At 35.5% G+C, this 19971-nt stretch overlaps 2 protein-coding genes across 6 annotated transcripts in view; both read left to right on the top strand.

Annotated features, from left to right (window-relative positions):
- Window positions 1-19971, top strand: part of LOC136036075 (high mobility group protein DSP1-like) — a 161909-nt gene that overhangs the window by 103541 nt on the left and 38397 nt on the right. The gene's annotated exons all lie outside the window — the stretch shown is intronic.
- The window catches only part of LOC136036076 (uncharacterized), a 53388-nt gene that overhangs the window by 19728 nt on the left and 13689 nt on the right, over window positions 1-19971 (top strand). For all 3 annotated transcript variants that reach the window (XM_065718046.1, XM_065718044.1, XM_065718045.1), the window contains exons 3-4: window positions 3681-3788; window positions 6265-6329. In XM_065718046.1, the coding sequence (XP_065574118.1) occupies window positions 3681-3788; window positions 6265-6329 (173 nt within the window). The remainder of the gene's footprint in view (window positions 1-3680; window positions 3789-6264; window positions 6330-19971) is intronic.

Genomic DNA, 19971 nt, shown 5'->3' with positions numbered 1-19971 from the left:
TGTTTGTATTTCCTCTTCTATTCATCCAAGTAAAGTCTTAAAAAGCAGACCAAGACAGACAGCCAAAAAAGGTAACAAGATCAATTTGTATGCATCAGTGCCATAGCAAGACTCATAAACAAATTTTTGATGGTAAAAAGAAGTAAATATTTTGCTTTTCAGCCCTGTAGTGAAAGCACAACCCTGAAATATAATTTCAACAGCCTAAAGAAGTAAAGATTTTAAATTTCACCTCCTTATTACAAAATTAATATTTTTGGCTCCCAGTTGGCTTATGTGGTAATACAGACAGATTTTCTTGATAAACCTAAATTTAATTAAAGTATGTGTCATTGGAGAAATCTAACATAGACCACATAATGTAACTGAAACCTTGTTTCTAACTGGTTTGTAAAAAGAGAGTCTTAATAATTAAAAACTTATTAAAAACCAAGTAAAAAAATAACTTTCATCCCAAACCAGCGCAAGCAGTCCTAACAACAAGTCTACCATTATGTCAGGAGGGCATACCCCTGTGCCCCTTGGATCCCTAGAACTATCACTGGCACACATGGCACATGGCTCCCAGTTGGCTTATGTGGTAATACAGACAGATTTTCTTGATAAACCTAAATTTAATTAAAGTATGTGTCATTGGAGAAATCTAACATAGACCACATAATGTAACTGAAACATTGTTTCTAACTGGTTTGTAAAAAGAGAGTCTTAATAATTAAAAACTTATTAAAAACCAAGTAAAAAAATAACTTTCATCCCAAACCAGCGCAAGCAGTCCTAACAACAAGTCTACCATTATGTCAGGAGGGCATACCCCTGTGCCCCTTGGATCCCTAGAACTATCACTGGCACACATGGTTGAAAAGTAGGCACAACACAAACTTAGGATTTTCAAAAATTTGCAATTTCTAGGGTATTACTTATAAACTGTCTGATAAAAAATTAGGCTGCCCTAAAGTATAGAAGCGTATGTTGATTTATGTCCTGTTGCATAGCCTCTTCTGGGCTAAATACCTATTAACCTTTCTTGAACCTATTTAGTAAGGTTATATCAATCTAATTATCAGAGTAGCTACCAGTTCAGTTGCTTCCAAGCCCAACACCATCCTGCTAATGTTTGAATGTAGTCAAAAAATCACTTTTCTTTTCATTTTTTTTTTTTTTTTTTTTTTTTTTTTTTTTTTTTTTTTTTTTTTTTTTTTTTTTTTTTTTTTTTTTTTTTTTTTTTTTGTATTATGAGGCAACTGTTTACAGGAAAGAAGAGTTTTCAAGTTTAAATAAAATGTGGATTTTTATCAGTATAGTATTTGGTTTAAAAGGGGTCATGCACGAGGGTTCTACCAATATAGACAATAGTCAGGTTTTTTTTTTTTTTCAAATTGGTTTTACTTTTTCCAAACTCGTTTTATTAACTAACTGTTAATGAGAAGTAAGTGTCAAAGTATCAATTGCTTATAAATGACATTGGACAATATTTATTTATTTATTTATTAATCCATCAAATGGTAAGCAATAAAGCTTGTTGCTATAAATACAAAATAAAGAATAAGCTAATTGACAACATTTATGAATTATAGAAGAAGATATGGTTCATTAATATGGTGCAAGTGTTAGTTTAACCTGCTTGTAAAAGGTATATCACCTTATGACATATATTTATAAATTTATCACACTGCAAATTTGCAATACATTCAATGTGCACAAATTTTAGTAATTTATAGTTTCTGCATAATTATTGCCAAATGTGGGCCCGCATGAAAATATACAAAAAGTCATCAACTACATTTGCCAATGTGTCTGCTGTAGGGCCTGGCCAACTCTTCCAAAGAATGAAAAGCATTACAATGAAGGTACATTTGCCAATGTGTCTACTGTAAAAACTGGCAAACTGTTAAGACAAGATCAAATCAACTAAAATATTTTTCAATGCCATGCCACTATTTACAAATCTGGTTGAAGTGGTAGCCTACTTGTTAAAATAAACTCCAAGGTAATTAACATAATCACCTGATTTTAGCGTCTGAACACATTCTGAACACTTTAGATATGGGATTTGGATACAGCATTAGTAGCCTACATAATAAGTAATTGCCATTAGAGATTTGTCTCCATTAATGTACGTGATAGTATGTTGGGTCCATGATCACAATTAACTTATGTTTCCTGGAAGTAATCATGCATTTGTTGGAGTAAAAATTAAGTAATAAAACTTTACATCATCTGTAAAGAATTTCAAAGTCTTGTTTTGAATATTTGAGGGTAAGTCATTTAACACAAAATTATAAAACATACAGGTATATGCCAAAAAGGAGACCCAATTAGCTTTTCTCTTTCTCTGAAATGTTATATAAATATCTAAGTATCTAGGTTCCATGCCAAGTAGCCTGGTAATGTGCAACCCCTTTCCATTTGATAAAGTTTAATAACTTGATTAAGGTAATCAAGTTCAATTCTTCATAAAGTATTTCAAATTTATTGGATAATGAAAACACTTCGAAAGTTAATGTCTTGTTTATTATTTCCAATGTTTAGGAACACAAAATTTAGGGGGAGTGATCTCTTCTGATCTAACTGATGCCCATTAATTGGCCAATTTGTCATGGCTCTTTCTATAATTGGGACATAACTTGACTTTTCCCACAACTATTCTGGGTTCCAAAGCACAATCTAAAACTAATTTTCTGGGTGTCATCTGCTTAATATAAAAATATGGGTATCCTGTTTAGTGTTTTGCTCAGATAAAAGAAGAAAGATACATTTGAGTGGGCTCAAAAGAGATATTTGCAAACAGAGCTTCTCTGTTGTCTAACTTCTTTTTTTTTCTAAAAACCTCTCAACTTGACCCCTTTTTTGTCCATTATGAGAAACTGTGCTTGAAATTGGCTTCTCTTTTCTGAAATTTGGCTCAAGTAGCTTTCAACAAAAGGAGACCCAAAAAGTTCTTGGAAACTTCACTTATGACTAAAGTTGGCTGTGTCTTCTTACTTTCTGGTTTTAAGCAAACATTGATTTGTGTAGACTTGTGAAGAAGTAGGGGGGAGGGGTTATGACAAAACTATGGCCGCCAATTAAGCTGGGATGATTGTACAGCACATGGCTTCAATCCTTTGAGAATTTCCTTATAGATGGCCAAAACACTTCATAGCAAGTTGTTTTGCTTATAGTTTGAATCCAAATGTCCAAATATCGTGGCCTGACTTGAAAAATGATCGAGTCAAACTTTTTTTATAGCAATTTCGAAAATAACATGCAACAATTACACATACTAGAAAATACGAATTATGTTTAGCTATTCTTCGATCAATTATGCAAGTCTGGAACTGAGTTATGTTTGAAAGAAAAGTTAGTTACTTTTTTTTCTGCTTCTTATTTGTTAATATTATTACTAATACATGTTTAGAATTTTTATTCGTTCTGTTGATGGCTGATTGATCAAAGGCTGTAATTGCCTTTTCCATGATCCTCTGAGATAGGGGGATTGTGTTGTTTGCGTATAAGTTGATCTTCCCTGTCTTACAAGTACAATCAAATCAAGACTTCATTGAGAGCAAGGACACCAACTTTGTCACGATTTCTCCTATAAAATGAATATTGGAGCATCACGGAAAGTTGTGCTTTTATTTTGAGTCAGATTACATTTTGCATTATTTCTTCTTTTTTCTTATCTATATCTTTGCCACTAGGTGTTGCATCAAAAGCGTCAGTTCTGCATCAAATTTCTGATTCTGATGATCAATTGATGATTTCTGATGCTGATGATGAATGGAAACCTTCTGCAAAACAGCCTAAAGGTGAATATTGTTTTCTAGTTTTTCAATTATTATTATTCTCCTAAAAATAGGAATGTCTGAAAGAGCAGAAGGTTTGACTTGCGCTGAAATTTGCTGTAGTTCAGACGACGGCGAAGAAAATAGATAAAAGCGGTGCCGAAGTATTCGTCCTAAGGGAGGGAGAAGAGGATTCACTAGACTTTTTTTATAGAATATTTGAAGTTAATTTATGGGATAAAGTGGCTGGTAAGAGTCAATGCATCAGGAGCGAAAATGTTCGTGTCCACTCAGTGTTCGTTTAATAACCCTGTGGATGGATTCAACTTATGCTGCGGAGAAACATTACGTATTTTTTACGGAGTTGACTGCATATTGCATGACCAGACAAGGAAATCCTCGTGAAGATGGGATAATGTCATAAAAAAGGACCTCGAGTCTTAGAGAATTTCGCTATAGGTGGCCCAATCAGAAACTGTTGACTGAACTAAAAGAAGAAAGATAGTTCGTCAGTATAGTTCCCCATTTTGCTCTATCCGTTGATGAACTAAAGTTTCTATTTCATTGCAAAGATACTTATAATTTAGAATCTAGATGTTTTTGTTTTTTTCGTTTTTTTTTTGCATGCTGTGCAATACGTTAAGACAGGTGTTTCACCTTGAAACGTTTACTTGCCGATCTATTGACGTGCCATCAGTCTTTGCTACGAGGCCTAAACCGAAAAGTATAATGTCTTTGTTTTCTTGCCTAACTTACCTTTTTGTTCGGTGTTTTATCCAAAGAGCATAGATAAAGATTTGTCTTTAGGTAAGAGTGAAAAGTGGCGCTAATGTCCCAAAAAAAAAAATATCAAAACAATCTAGCATTTGGCTTTTAGTGTAGTAATGTCTGATCTTAGTTTCTAAAAAAAAAAATTCAAAGCTTGAAAAAATGCTACCCCAAGGAAGGAAATTGGAGAAATTTAGCGTTAAGAGTCATTTAACGTTTTACTAAAGCGTTTTTAGACCCTATGCCTGTGAAGGATAACCTATTTTCTTTCTCTTTTTTCTTATAGAAACTAGTTTTTTTTTTTTTTTTTTTTTTTTTTTTTTTTTTTTTTTTTTTTTTTTTTTTTTTTTTTGCTAGAACCTCAAATTTATCTGAAATTGATGCTGAAAAAAATTCTTCCACAATTTAAGTCTTACAAAAATAGTGTGCTTTGCCCTTTTCGTTAGTAATTACCTGTTTGTGGCTAAGGCAATGGCAAAAGAAAGGGACTAGGTTTTTGTAGACTTTTGTTGTAGCAGAAATTCAAAATTATTTGTGCTGAAGAAAGTGCCGTGTTCCCCGCAGAGTCATAAAAAAGAAGAGAAACAGACTTGAATTAGAGTTTGCTATATCTTTTTCAAAAAATAAAAATTAAGTACAAGTCTAAAGGTTATTTGATTTATTTATTTTTTATGGGTAAAATATGTCAAAAGAGATCAGCAAAAAATTGAGTTGCAAGTGTTGAAACTTGGTGCCTTTTAACTTTGCCGTCAGTAACGCAGTCTGTAATTGTTTCCTTTCCCGTGTCTCTAATCCCAACTCCTCACCTCTGGGATATATAATTAAATTGTAGTTTCAGTAAAAATCTTTTACTTGCCAGATAATGGTTTCCCGATAGGAAGAAAAGATAGGTGAAGACCTCCTGAAAATGTCTTGTTTGGGGTCCATTGTATTAAGTTTAATTGAATTAAGTATGAATGCAATATATACATCTAGTGTTCATTTTCTGCAAATAATCGTTGTTGCGTATATACTGTTAACATATATATTGTGGAGAGACTGCTTTCTTAATTAGTAATCTAATTCACTTCGGCACCATTTTGAGTGGATATCGGTCACCCTATCCCTGCTATGTGAAGATAGACGAACAAAAATAGTAGATCAAACCATGAATTGTTTGGCTAGGTTTAAAGTGTGAGTGGATTTGGCTATGCTCCTTCAATTACTAAGTATAAAATTGGGACAAACTTAGCTTCTTTTTTACAAGTATTATATTGCGCAATTTTGACGTGATATTTTTTTTACTTTTTACTGTCCTTTTTCCATGACTCATCTATCACACGGTGGGGACAAATAAAAAGCTTTATCTATTTTCTAAAAGTAAAAATATAAACAAATAGCTTGTATATAAATGGAAGATAAATTGACATCATTTCTCCTAGCCTCTTCTTTATTCGCTTTTGTTGGTTCATATTTTTTCTTGTTCGGTTTTTATACCTCTTTCACTACTGGGTATATAGCCGTATAAGATCGATGTTAGAAATGTTTTCTTTTAAAATGTTTTTAACAAACACTTTAACAATAAATTTACTGTTGATTAATAAATATAACTGTGCTGAAAGTTGCTTCTTTTGTCTGCAACTTTCAAAGGTCCGATTGTGAACTTGCATGTCGCTATATATTTTGCTTTAATCTTGCCTTTTCATGGAATTCTCTAAATTAAAAAGACCCTGAGGACTTATCATTTTTGCAGCCAAGAAGTCAAAGCTAAAGAAAAAGAAAGCACCTGCGAAGAAGACGGCTGGGGCCTCGAAAAAGGTAAGCATTTTATATAGATACAATTGATTAATGAGGAAGGTGGAGTTTTTCGTACACCATTACGGCTAATTAGTAAAATTGATCTTGGAGGTGCCAAAGGATTTGCTGTTCTGTCGTACCGGGTTTGAAGGGCAACTGTTAACTGGTTTGCAGACCTAGCAACTAGTACAAGATCATTGACAAGGCTGGTGAATAATATCTCTGAATTGGGGCCCAATGTGGTGCACGGCTTTTAACTTGAATTCCAAATTTTCAAGGTTAAATAATTATATCAATATTTACTAAAACTCTAATTTGCGTATTTAAATGACTTGAATTTTCCAGAATATTGTAATATTTTCATCTTTCAGTGATTCAAAAGGATAAAAATAAATCATATTGTATTTGTGAAGGGTTTTGGGAAAATAGCCAGAATTTGTTGTTTACAAGAATTTACTGGGTTTCGTAACGAGTCCTAATTGTAAATATTCACCTCAATTTCAATCCTTTTTGTCAAGGGGGAATTCTACAGGCAACGTTACAGTATTACCTATGACACATCTTGGGACAGATAGCTTGAAACGATAAATTTATTTTAAGTTTTCGTCAATACCTTGCTATTGCGCTAAAATTCGAATTTTATTCCAATTCTTTGAGAATGACCCCTGAATCACAAAGGCCGTTTAATTAGAGTAAAATACTCTTTTGAAAGTTATAAGAAAATTAAGATAAAGAGCGAGGTGTTGACGAGGCGGCGAACCCTTACATCACTAATATAATATAAATGGCAATTAGGAGGGATACAGGAGGTTATTTGAGTCTAGTTGTATTAAAATCATGTCTTCAGCTACGTGAAAAGAACAAGGAGATGATTGGTATATTTCTTCAATGTGCAGGGTTTAATGCCAAAAGATATCTGGCTAAGAATTTTATTTCAAGTAGAATTGTTCAACCTTGTTTTTCAGAAGTAGCAGTTCCACTTCAACCTCCCAGTTTATGTAGTTAGTTGAGGTTTGGAAGATGGAAGTACATTACCTCTCATAGATGAATCAAGCCCATATTTTTCTGTTAATGAAATAATTTATTGCTGTCAAAAAAAAGGAGAGGACAGGTAGACAAGATCTTCGCCTTTGGTTTAAGTGTAAGAAGAACTTGTAACATTTTCGAGTTCCTATGATATCGCGTGAAAAGAAATATCGCACAACCGACTGTTACTTCTCTTTGAAGCTTGTCCACCATTTGTCTACTGCCCCAAGGTTCCGAAATCCTCTTTCATTCTTTTAGAGTGAGCTCAATGACCTGGTGAGATGCTTTCAAAAGACAGCAGAAGTCTGAATGCGCAACCTGCTACTAATTGGGTATTAGGACGATCAGGTTTATTGTAATGATTGTCACTCCTGAAGTGCTTTGCCATAGAATTCGGTTTAACAGGATGTTGCAGATTTGCTGATTCGCGTAAGATGGCTTAAAAGCTGTCTTGTTGCATAATGGAAGTAAATTTGAATCTTTTCCCATCGGATACTAGTTAACACAGAAATTAATCTACAATGATTAAGAAATTCAAATATTAAAAACATCAATGGAGGTGGAGGGTGTTTCAAAACACTAGCCGTATTGTGGGGTTAGAATGGAGACTATGCAAAATATCCTTGCTTACTTTGTTTGTTTCATTAGAAGAGCTAGTGATTCGAACTGGACAATGGTTGACTGGCCTCCTCAGGACAGTTTAACTCTTTATCGAGAAGTGCCATTATTACCTCTCCATATTAATTTGAGCTTGCAAAAGTTTGTCAAGTCACTGCAAAGAAATGTGGATTGTTTTTTGTATTTTTCTAGTTCGTAAGTCATTTAAGAACTCCGACCTTTATGCTGTATAAATCTGTAATATATATATATATATATATATATATATATATATATATCAATAAATGTAGTGTCCGTTACACTATCTTTACCGTTACACGAGCTCAAAAAATTGAGGCGCTTTAAATTTTATTAAATTGCTCAAAATGTAAAAAACTGGTGATTGCACAAATATTTCAATATATTTTAACAATGGATTAAAGCAATTCGAAAACCTTAAAACAGAAAACCAAAAGTCTTAAGTTTAGAAGAAATTGTTGAAGTTTAGAATGTTTGCTGCTCAAAGAAAATTTGTCAAAGTGTCAATTTCTGTCAAAAAGAAATTATTATTAAATTGCTTAAAATGTAAAAAAACTGGTGATTACACAAATATTTCTATATATTTTGACAATGGATAAAAGCAATTCGAAAACCTTAAAACATAAAACTAAACCAATTTACGTCATCAATTCGATCCAAAAATGATATAGCGTTGCCAGGACCCAGAACACAAGGGACCATGAGAATCCATATATAGAAGCCTGCCGCGTGCCATGCTGGGGCCCTCGGTTGACCGTTGCCAAAGCCGCCGGGACTCAGCACTGTCTGCGGTTAGAACACAAGGGACAATGAGAATCCATATATAGAAGCCCGCTGCGTGCCATGCTGGGGCCCTCGGTTGACCGGTGGCAAAGCCACCGGGGCTCAGCACTGTCTGTGGTTAGAACACAAGGGACAATGAGAATCCATATATAGAAGCCTGCCGCGTGCCATGCTGGGGCCCTCGGTTGACCGGTGGCAAAGTCGCCGGGACTCAGCACTGTCTGTAGTTAGAACACAAGGGACAATGAGAATCCATATATAGAAGCCTGCTGCGTGCCATGCTGGGGCCCGGCGGCAAAGCCGCCGGGACCATATATATATTTATATATACTAGCTGTTGGGGTGGCGCTTCACGCCACCCCAACACCTAGTTGGTGGGGTGCTTCGCGCCCCCCCCAAGCCCCCCGCGCGGGTAAGTCGTTACGCGCCATATTAGTTACGCGCCATTGTAGTTGTGTCCCCCTGTCCCACCTGTGAATATAGATAGATTTATATATGTGTTTCAAACTACGTAAAAATTGCGAATACACAACATTCTTGGCTTTCCCATTGTCTGTCCATATACAAAGCCGTATGTACTAATAATGACGTCATATGCAAACGCTCTTTTTACAAACAAACAAACATGCATACACACAACTCGTTTTTATATAGATAGATAGATAGATAGATACAATACAAATTAACTACGTAAAACTTGTGAATATACAACAGTCTTCGCTGTCCCATTGTCTGTGCGTATAAATAGATTGTCAGGTTTACCGACCCTCAAAGATGCAACATACAATTGTACATTGGTAAAGCAATCTGTATTAAGATCTATACCGCATTTTTCTAGTGATTGCCCTTGAGCTTTGTTGATGGTGGTTGCAAATGCTAATCGAATTGGGAATTGCAATCTTTTAAATTGAAAAAGCAGATCCGTTGGAATCATGGGAATGCGAGGAATAAGAACAGCCTCACCCTCATAAGGCCCTGTCAAGATTGTGGCCTCTATTAGGTTTTCCATTGTTTTTTTTACGGCAAGTCGCGTGCCATTGCAAAGCTTTGGTGGGTTGATATTTCTTAAAAGTATTATTGGTACGCCTATTTTTAGTTGTAGCACGTGTGGTGGAAACCCTGAAAGATCTATGGAATTTAAAAATTCAGATGGACAATTAACCGCTTCATTTGGTTCCAAAACTGTGTCGACTGACTTGTAAAGGACTGCCTGGTCTCGAATCTTGGTCAAAACAATATTGTTGATTTCGTGGACGTCTATATTTTTGGGTGCGAGAATCGCTCTTTCACTTAGCCATTTATTATTTTTATAATTTTTTTGAATATTCGGAAATACTTTTAAATCAATTCATTTTTGGACGTCACTAAATTACAGAAATCAGCAGGTAGTTGTATACGTCCTGAAATTGAGTCTACTGGGAGCTTTCCGTTTCCCATTGCCAGCGATTGATCTGAAAATGTTTGACCAGAGTCATCGTTTTGCAATCGGACACGCATATTTGTAGTTAATTTTAATGTTTTTATGTGTGCCCATAAATTAGAATTTTTCAGGCAAGCATTCATTTCGTCTGCAGGAGTTGATCTAGGTATTATAGGTAATGTTTGCCTGAAATCTCCCGCAAGCAATATTAAGGTGCTGCCAAAGGGTTTCGACTTCCCTCGCAAATCTTTCAAGCATAGATCCAGAGCCTCGAGCGATTTTTTGTGTGCCATTGTGCACTCATCCCAAATAATAAGTTTGCATTGCTGCAATACTTTACCCATCCCAGATGATTTGGAAATATTGCACGTGGGAGTTTCTGTAGAATGCAAGTTCAGAGGCAATTTCAAAGCGGAATGAGCAGTTCTTCCACCAGGCAGCAATGTTGCGGATATTAGTGACGACGCAATTGCCAACGCTATATCATTTTTTGATCAAATTGATGCCAGTATCAGTTTTATCACAAACGTTTTACCAGTACCTCCTGGTGCATCCAAAAGGAAAATTTCTCCAACGTTGTTATCGACACAATGCATTATCGTATCATAAATGTCTTTTTGTTCTGACGTTAACTTGGAAATGTTATTTTGTACATACGACAATAGATCACTCGTACTGTAACTTTGTTCACGATCCAATTCTACACATGTCGAAACAGCAGCGATACGGTTAGGTGAAGGCATTCCCAAATCCTGAAGAGGTTTGTTTGCCATACTTACGCACAAATCTTCTATAACAACTAAAGTGTAGTTATAAATTTCTGATGTAAAATCAAAAGTCATATCTGACGTCTCTAACTGTTTTCGATGGAGTATATCTTCGGACATTTTTGACTTATATTTTTCCCATAACTCTGTAGGAGCTGATGGAGAGCAAGTTGTTAAAATGATGCCAAACAATGCACGAATTTGACTTGGGGTTGACGTTTCGCACGCGTCATTGATGCAGTTATCCCAGTGTTGGTCATTCTCCAATAAATTCAGAGCTTGGCATGCACTACGGCAAGTGTCATGTATAGTACCATTTACAGTCCTCAAATACTCAAAGGATGTCGGACCGGGTACATTCACCAAAAGCAGGCGTAGAAAGAAGCATTCATGTTGATTGGGGTGAACGGTGTAGAGTCTTCCTATCGTGGTATCTTTGAAGATGGTAGGTTGGCCGTCGACTGACTTACCCTGTTTTCGACGTTCAAATACTTTATTTTTAGTATTCCACGTGTAATACGAAGGCACTTCAGTATACAGCAGTTTTTTTGCAAAAGAATCATTTTTGGAAAGCGAAAAAAAAGCTGTTAATGTCGTATCCGGCGGATTCAGGACTCTTTGTTGCACGTTTGTTTCCGTGAAATAAACACGTTGACCATTCTGTAAATGTACCGCTAAGTCAACAACAGCTGGACTACGTTCATGTATCGGAAATGAAAGAATTCGCCAAACAGCTTCATTACTGCTTATGTATCTTCCAGCCTGATATTCTACGATTTCATCGAAATCTTTGATTTCGGGCTGCAAGCCAAAAACTGCCATGTCACTGCCTTTGTTGACGTATTTACATATGTATTTGATTGCCTTTACGGAGTTACAGTATTCAACGTTTATGTGTGCATTAAATGTTTTTGATAATAATGGGGAATATTGAACAACCCACTGGTTATCTACTTCGATGGTGGTACCGTTACGCTTCTTTATTATTGCTGTTTTACCGCCATCTTCAGTAGATCTTCTTCTATATTGTGGGTAACCATCATTGCCAGTAATTGTGTTTGATACTAAAAGTCGAGGATATTGCTTTGTGCACCTTCCTTTGGCCATGCATGGTGAATTTTCGTTCAGTGCACCGCAAGGTCCATGTATCATATTTTTTACAATAATATCATGTAACCCCTTATCGACATTTTTATCAGGTATTTCAGCGGAAATCACATCATCAATTTCGTTCGAAGTAATTTTTTTATGTAGCCAGATTATTATATGTGCGTGTGGCAAACCTCGTTTTTGCCATTCCACTGAGTACATCCAGCATCGCACTGACCCAAACACTTCATGTTTTACAATGTAGTTTATCAGTGATTTCAACTTTTGCCGGAAGACACGGGCCGTAATGTCATGCCTATGAACCGCCGATTGTCCTTGAAGTAAAAGCTGCAGTATCTCGTCCCAAGATTGATTACATGTAAATGTAATAAATAAATCTGGACGACCATAGAGACGAACATACGCAATAGCATCTTGAGCATATTCATGCATATGACGGGGACTGCCAGCATATGACGAAGGTAAAATTGTTAATCTTCCAACGTTTGTGGTATTACTGTCATTTATAACTGCATCTCGCAAATGAATGTATTGTTCAGAGCGGAGCTTGGTCTGATTCAGGCGGATATATAGCAAACGTTCTGATTCAATTTTAGCATACATATCAACGACGAATTGGTGAAACAATTCACGGCATTTTAAAATATAATTTTCTTCATCCTGCCGAATCATTAGTCTATAGGAATAATAATGCATTGCACTGCATTTCTTATTCATTTCTTTGTTAGTGGCTGGATTCATCAATTTAATATTAAAGTGATAGCCGTCGGCTCCATCCCAAAAAATGATAGGATATTGTAGGGCATCGTAGCATCGATGAGTTTCAGCAATTCTTAACAACTGAGCGTTTCGCTTATGAAGAATAATATCTCGAGGTAAAAATTGATCACCGACCATAACGATTGCCACTTCGTCGATAGTTGGAGCATTGTATCTTCGCACATGTTGGCCAGGAGGCGTTTTGTCAGCGGAAACAACAATTTTATGCGTATCAGTAGGCATCAAATCGATGGCTGTTTTGAACAGACGCACTAAAATATTATTTTCGTGGAAAAGATGTTGCAATTGGGAAACGATTGTCTTTTCAACGTTGGGAGAAATTTTGCAACGTGCATTCAATTCAGAATTTCTATCACTGATGAAGTGCAATTGTAAAAATTTATGATTCTCGCCTGAGAATAGTAGAAGGGACCCTGCTCTATGATAAATTTGCCCTTTTACTTTGAAAGTAGACATAAATTGATCTGGATTTTCGATTTGGGCTCCAAACGACGTCATTTGGAATCATGAGTTGTATTTTCTGATTTTTGACGAAAAACGCTTAGATTCTGACGTAGTTCCAGTAAGGAAAGTCTTCAATGGCTCTGGTGGTGCAGCCAATAGAGGAAGTTTAACTTTTCCTGAGGCGCAACACATTCCCATTGTTTCACCATTGAATTTCCAGGCCTTGCAATAGGTACAAATTTTAGACATTGTCCCGATTTGAACACATCTACTCAAGCTATAATCATCGACTGGGTTGTACCTGAATGCCAGGCGATAACTTTCAGGTTGCTCTGATTCCTCGGCACGATTTCTTTTCTTACTTTCTCTATCAGCAGCAAGCCTGCTTCCGCGTTGCTCTGGTAGTTCCTCGGCACGCTTTCTGTTCTTTCTTTCTCTATCAGCCTCAAGCCTGTTTCCTTGCTGTTCTTTTGATTCCTCGGCACGCTTTCTGTTCTTTCTTTCTCTATCAGCCTCAAGCCTGTTTCCCTGCTGTTCTTTTGATTCCTCGGCACGCCTTCTTTTTTCACTTTCTCTTTTAGCAGCAAGTCTGCTTTCGCGTTGCTCTGGTAGTTCCTCGGCACGCTTTCTTTTCTGACTTTCTCTATCAGCAGCAAGTTTTTTGGCATAGACTCTTTGAGTATCTTCATCGGCTTTTGCCATGGTAAGTTCATCAGTCATCAGTCATTTTCTGTGTTATTTCTTTTAGTCTTTCAATTTAAATTTGAACGAACTCTGGTGAATTAAATGAATTTTTATAAAATAAAATAAAGCTAGGCTCAATATTGTCAATATTCTTGGTGGTGAGAAATACAACCATCGGATCTACATGTCGTCTACTAAATTTAAGCCTTATGAATACTAAAAGAATAAATAAATGAAACCTAAAAAGGACAGAAATTAAAATTAAAAATCAAGTTAAAGTAAATTGGACAAAATTAATACAAGAGGCATATAATGAGAAATACAGCAGCTCGACCTGTATGTAGTCTATTGATAAATACTAAATGAATAAAAAAGGAAAACTAAAACGGACAGAAAATAAAATAAACAATCAAGTCAAACTTCATCTGATGCCAAGAAAATAAAAATTCGTACATATAAGATTGGGACTGCTGCCTCCTTAAACCTCCTAATGACCAGTGTTATTTGTGTTTTCTTGAAGACGGAACAATTTTTGAGCCGATATATGTATATATATATATATATATATATATATATATATATATATATATATATATATATATATATATATATATATATATTTCAGTTTAGTATTGTTTCACATAACGTTTCTATGTTACTATTTTTTGGTTTGTTTCAATTTCTTTACTGAGCAAATAAAACGATGTCTATATTAAAAATAAAATTGATACCTAAATAAACCTTAGAATTAGAGTTGGAAATTTTGAAGCAATTTGCTTCGTTTCCTGCAGTATTTTTTTTAGACAAAGGATTGATCAGCCAATTTTCTATACCTTTGCGGACAAAAAATAACTTTTAAGGCCAGAATGGATAAGCGTGGTGTACCAAAGAATGTAAAATAAATAAAACGAGGAAAAGTTTCAGCCAGTGAAAACTTGAAGAAATGTAAATATATCGGTCGAGTAGAAATATTCTAATATACCGAAAAAAATATGATAAAATTTGCAAAATAAAACGGAAAGACAAATCTTCGGAAAAACAAAGCTATAAGAGCGATCTGATAACAGCAAGTGCAAAAAGGCAAGAGTGGGATAAACAGAAGAACCAAAATCAGGTGGGGGTGTGATAATAGGGAGTCAGGAAGGTTTCCTCGGTATCCCTATTGAGGGTGAATATCCTATATTCCTATATATATGAATTCTGAAGTTTAACTCCTCCTACCGAATATACCGTGGTATGAATTCCTTAGGGGAGATATGATTCTAATTAGAAGTTATTATCTGGGTATTTGTGGTTTCTACCTACTCTTTACTTATGGTGATCTTATGGTTACTCTTATGGTGATCTTTACTTTAGACATCAATAACAGCACTCCTATATGTTCTAGTGTCTGCAAATCTTCTGCAAAACTTCGGTTTACAAGAACACAGTTAATAAAGATAGCTGTCCTGCCATCAAGTGAATACCATGTTAACTTATGGGCAATTTTTATGACAAATTAATGTATTAGTTATAACTAGAGTTTTATACCTGCAAAATTGCAGCAGTCAGTAGCCATTGCTGTTTTATTTTTGTATACCGGATTTACCTAGGCTAGGATACAATCTATCCCTATTTGTACCGACTTGGCCGTTAAAATCTCCTAATAAAAGGACCAGTTTTCTACCTGAGACTCTATCTATTTGTTCTTGTCACAATTAATCTATAAGTCCAAAATTTAATGTAAATACAAAAAATTATGAGCACCAAACCCAAAGCTAGGATTGTCGGACCATGTTATGAAACAACACGAACGGAAAAATTAAAATCATAATAAACACCCTAAGTTTGGTGAATATCTAGGCCGTTACTGTGGTCAAAAATGTATCGGAAAACCCTTTCCAATTCAAACTTTGATTGTAAGTATTATAAATTAAGTTTTGCAGGGGCTGCTTTACGCGTAGAATGTTAGATTTAGGTTCCTATCAATTGTGTAATGCAGCATAAGAACAAAAAAGTTAAACTGTGTTTAATCTAATAATTGAGTACTCCAAACGGATTGGCATGGATTTTTTTTATGATACTTTATTGCTTTTGTACTTTTTTCACTTATAAAACTGTTGAACTAGTTTTTCCCTGACCGTGCTAGCTGCTTAAAAACGGAAAAACATATTTAGAAAGTACACTTTGGAATTTATGCGTGGGTTATATTGTTGATTTTCACCAACTTCTACAGATAATTCTTAGTGTCAGTCAAGGTGAACTTTTTTTGTCTGTGTCTTATCGTAACTATAACCTTTTCTTAAGAGTGGAAATATATAAATTAATTAGTTAGATTTAAGATAATATAGTTAGCCTAACAACAACAAAGTAAAAATTGACTAGCAAGTATGAATTACAACGAGGATTTAGACTGTTGGAACTGGACCTTCCGTTGTTAAAGCTATCAACCCTCGCTTCGGTCGTACCAGTTATTGACGGTACTAGCAATATCAGCTATTGACACCAGCGCTCGTGGATACCTCGATGTGTCGACTTAACTAAAACTTAGTATTTTTTCTTTGTTATCAGTACGACATCTCAGTTTTGAAGACTCTTATGAATTTTGGCCTAGTATATGGTATCGGGGGATAAAAGGATGTGTAGAGTTAAATCGAAAAACACCATGTATATTCAGGTCATTGAAATAAAATGCCATAAATCCCTCATTAACGGCATATCTTATCCAATATTTTCAAGGAGATGACGTGGAAACTCTTGATCTGTTGGGGAAAGGAGAGTGTAAGGGGTTCAATATCGTGGGAGGGGCTAAATGGTCTGGTTTTTGATCCACCAAACCTTTTTTTTTTACTAGGTTTCTATGGAACTGTGCATAACGTTTGCATAGTAAAGTGAGGCAAATCCAAAGACAGTATGTAATTCCTGATTATCACAATGACATATCTGCAATATCTCCGGAGCAGCTTGGGATATCAGATTGAAAATTTAAACGGAATATCGAGGGGGGTACATGCAGATTTTGAACTGCGAAGACTATATGCATCGAACATATTAAAATACCATGTTCGTACTATCTCGGACAAGGCTGGATTTAAAGCTTTGATTAAAGGATTTAAAGGCATTAGGGCATTGTCAATAGTCCTTATCGAATTTACTTGTTATTGCACTTGGTATTAATCAAGTGACATATAGCAATCGCCAATTCTGTCGGTCTGTCTGTCTGTCGGTCCCGGTTTTGCTACTTTAGGCACTTTCAGGTAAGATAGGACGATGAAATTTGGCAAGCGTATCAGGGACCGGACCAGATTAAATTAGAAATAGTCGTTTTTCCGATTTGACCATCTGGGGGGAGTGGGGGCCGGTTAATTCGCAAAAAATAGAAAAAATGAAGTATTTTTAACTTATAAGTGGGTGATTGGATCTTAATGAAATTTGATGTTGGAATGATATTGTGTCTCAGAGCTCTTATTTTAAATCCCGACCGGATCTGATGACATTGGGGGGAGTTGGGGGGGGAAACCCCTCCACTCTCTTTACTACTAGTACTATGAAGAACTCACCGCAGCACCAAGCCACTGTAGTCCAACACAGCTACGCACGCTCCTCTATCCCAATTTATTCAGAGCCTCCCTCTTTACACCCTCCCAGGAAGTTTCTATTCCCTTTAAATCTTACTTATAACATCCTCCCACCTCAACTGCGGACAACCTGCTTTCTGTTTAGCCCTAGACAGTTGGCTGAAAAGGACAATTTTTGGTAATCTGTCATCCTTTATCCGCAGATTGTGCCCTAGTTATATCTACCTTTCTCTCATTACAGCCCTACAAAGCGGTATTTACCTACGATATTTGCACCACCTACTGTTTGAAATACGGTCTGTCAGAGGGTTTCATTAGTTTATTTATAATGATTTATTTACGTTTTAAGCATGACTTTTCTTTTCACTACTTCTGCTCCCCTTTGGTTTAAATTAGTTCTGTACTTATTTTAAAAAACTTCTTTTGTTGAAACATCTTCTGTTTGTTAAGTTAAAAAATTTAATTTCTGTAAGTTTTGTTGATATTTTTTTTATTGATGAATAAAAGCAAAAAGATTTTGGGTTGCTCTTCATATTCTGGACAAAATTTTGCTAGGAATTCTAAAAATAGCTATTTTATAGAACTACAAATGGTTGGGTACGGGTACTAGTATTTTAAAAAATGTGAACAATTTTGGGAATTTTTGGGGGGTGAAGCTGTTCCGTCGTATCTACTGTTACAACCTTTGATATTGACGAATAAGGATCAAACACTTCGTTGTAGGAATTTTTTGTGTGTGTTATATTTTGATTTAATAGCTTGTTTGTTTGTATTTATGCATTTTGAGCTAGCATATTAGCTAATATAGTTCCAATTTGTTGTAAAAAAAAGGAGATGAAGAATCCGTGACAAGATTTGTTTCCAGTTGCGATTCCCTTGGTTCTGAAACTTTTATTGAGGTGTCTTCACGGCCTGAAATTTTAATGAGATCAAAAAAAGAGATCACACTAAGAATATAACACACTAATAACACACACTTTCAAACTAAGAATCAATACAACCATTTTTTTTTTCAAACATTCTTTGTCGCTGATGAACTTCCTTCGGTCAACAAATCAAAATTTAGTATCTACTTGTCCTTTCCGTCCAATATTCCCTCACAGTTTCAGCTAGGTCGCTTAAGGCGTTAATCTATACCATTAACCGTATATGAATTATTGAAGACGTCTCATTCTGATATCCTGGATGGAGATAGTGTCATTTGATTTAGCTCAACATCATCTTCAATATTTACAGAAAGTTTCAAATATCTTAGCCGTTCCTGCTGTATTGCAGATGAACCATTTTGACACCCTGGATGCATACAGTTCACCGATTTAGTTCAATATCCCCATCGGCATTCCCTCAAGACAGAGTTTTTTATTTAGTTTAACATTTCTCTCAACTTTCGGTGAAAGTTCCCACTTAATACTCTTAAATGTTCCCGAGTTATTGCATATATGCCATATTGACATTCATAATGCACTTAATGTCTCCTGAATTAGTTCAATATACCTCTCGATATTCACTCGAAATTTTTACTTAATACTATTAGGTGTTCCTGAAATATTATAAATGCGCCCTTTTTTACCTTTATGTTCACAGTTGCTTTTGACTTTGTTGTACAATGTTTGTTTATTCTCTGAAAGTTTCTACTGTGGTCTATGGAACTTCCTGAGATACTGTCAATATGTCTTTTTGGCAACCTTGATGCACATAGTGCGTTTTGATTTTGATCAGTACCATCTGTACAATTATCTGAAAGTCGCCTTAATACCCTAAGAAGTTGCTGAGATGTTTTGATATGCCCTTTTTTCAACCTGAATACAGGTAGTATCTTATCGTTGAATTCAATTTGCTCTCTGATCATTCCTTGAAAGTTAAACTTGATACCAAAAGCTGTTCGTGACATGTTGCGGATACTGTCTTTTGACAATTTGTTCGGGATCTATCTCAACATGCACCGAAGGTTTCAGCTTTATACTTTAAGCAATTCTTGTTATATTATAGGTTCATCATTTTGACGAAATGGATGCACATAGTGTCTTTCGATTTAGTTTAGAATCCTCCCCCAGCATCCTCTGAAAGCGTCTACTAAATACTCTTAGCCGCTCTTGATATTTTGCAGACGCGCCTTTTCGACTACGGTGTATATAGTATACTTTGATTTTGTTCGACACCCTCCTCACCAATGATTGAAGGTTTCAACTTAATACACTTAGAAATTACTAAGATATTGGAGATGTGCTCTTTTGACTACCTGGATGCACATATATTCTTATGATTCAGTTCGATTTTCTTCTCAACCTTCTCCTTAAAGTTTAAACTTAAAACCCCTAGCTGCTCAGTTATTGTATACTAGCCATTTTGACAATCATGATATTAGTCTACTTCTAGTCTACTTTCATGTTTAATTCCTGGTCTGACATGTTAAGAGCCAAAATAATTGGACAATATCAACGCGGTAGCTCCCGAAA

The sequence above is a fragment of the Artemia franciscana genome, chromosome 15 (genome assembly GCF_032884065.1).
Source record: "Artemia franciscana chromosome 15, ASM3288406v1, whole genome shotgun sequence".
Lineage (NCBI taxonomy): Eukaryota > Metazoa > Arthropoda > Branchiopoda > Anostraca > Artemiidae > Artemia > Artemia franciscana.
This window is presented reverse-complemented; position numbering and strand designations above follow the sequence as displayed.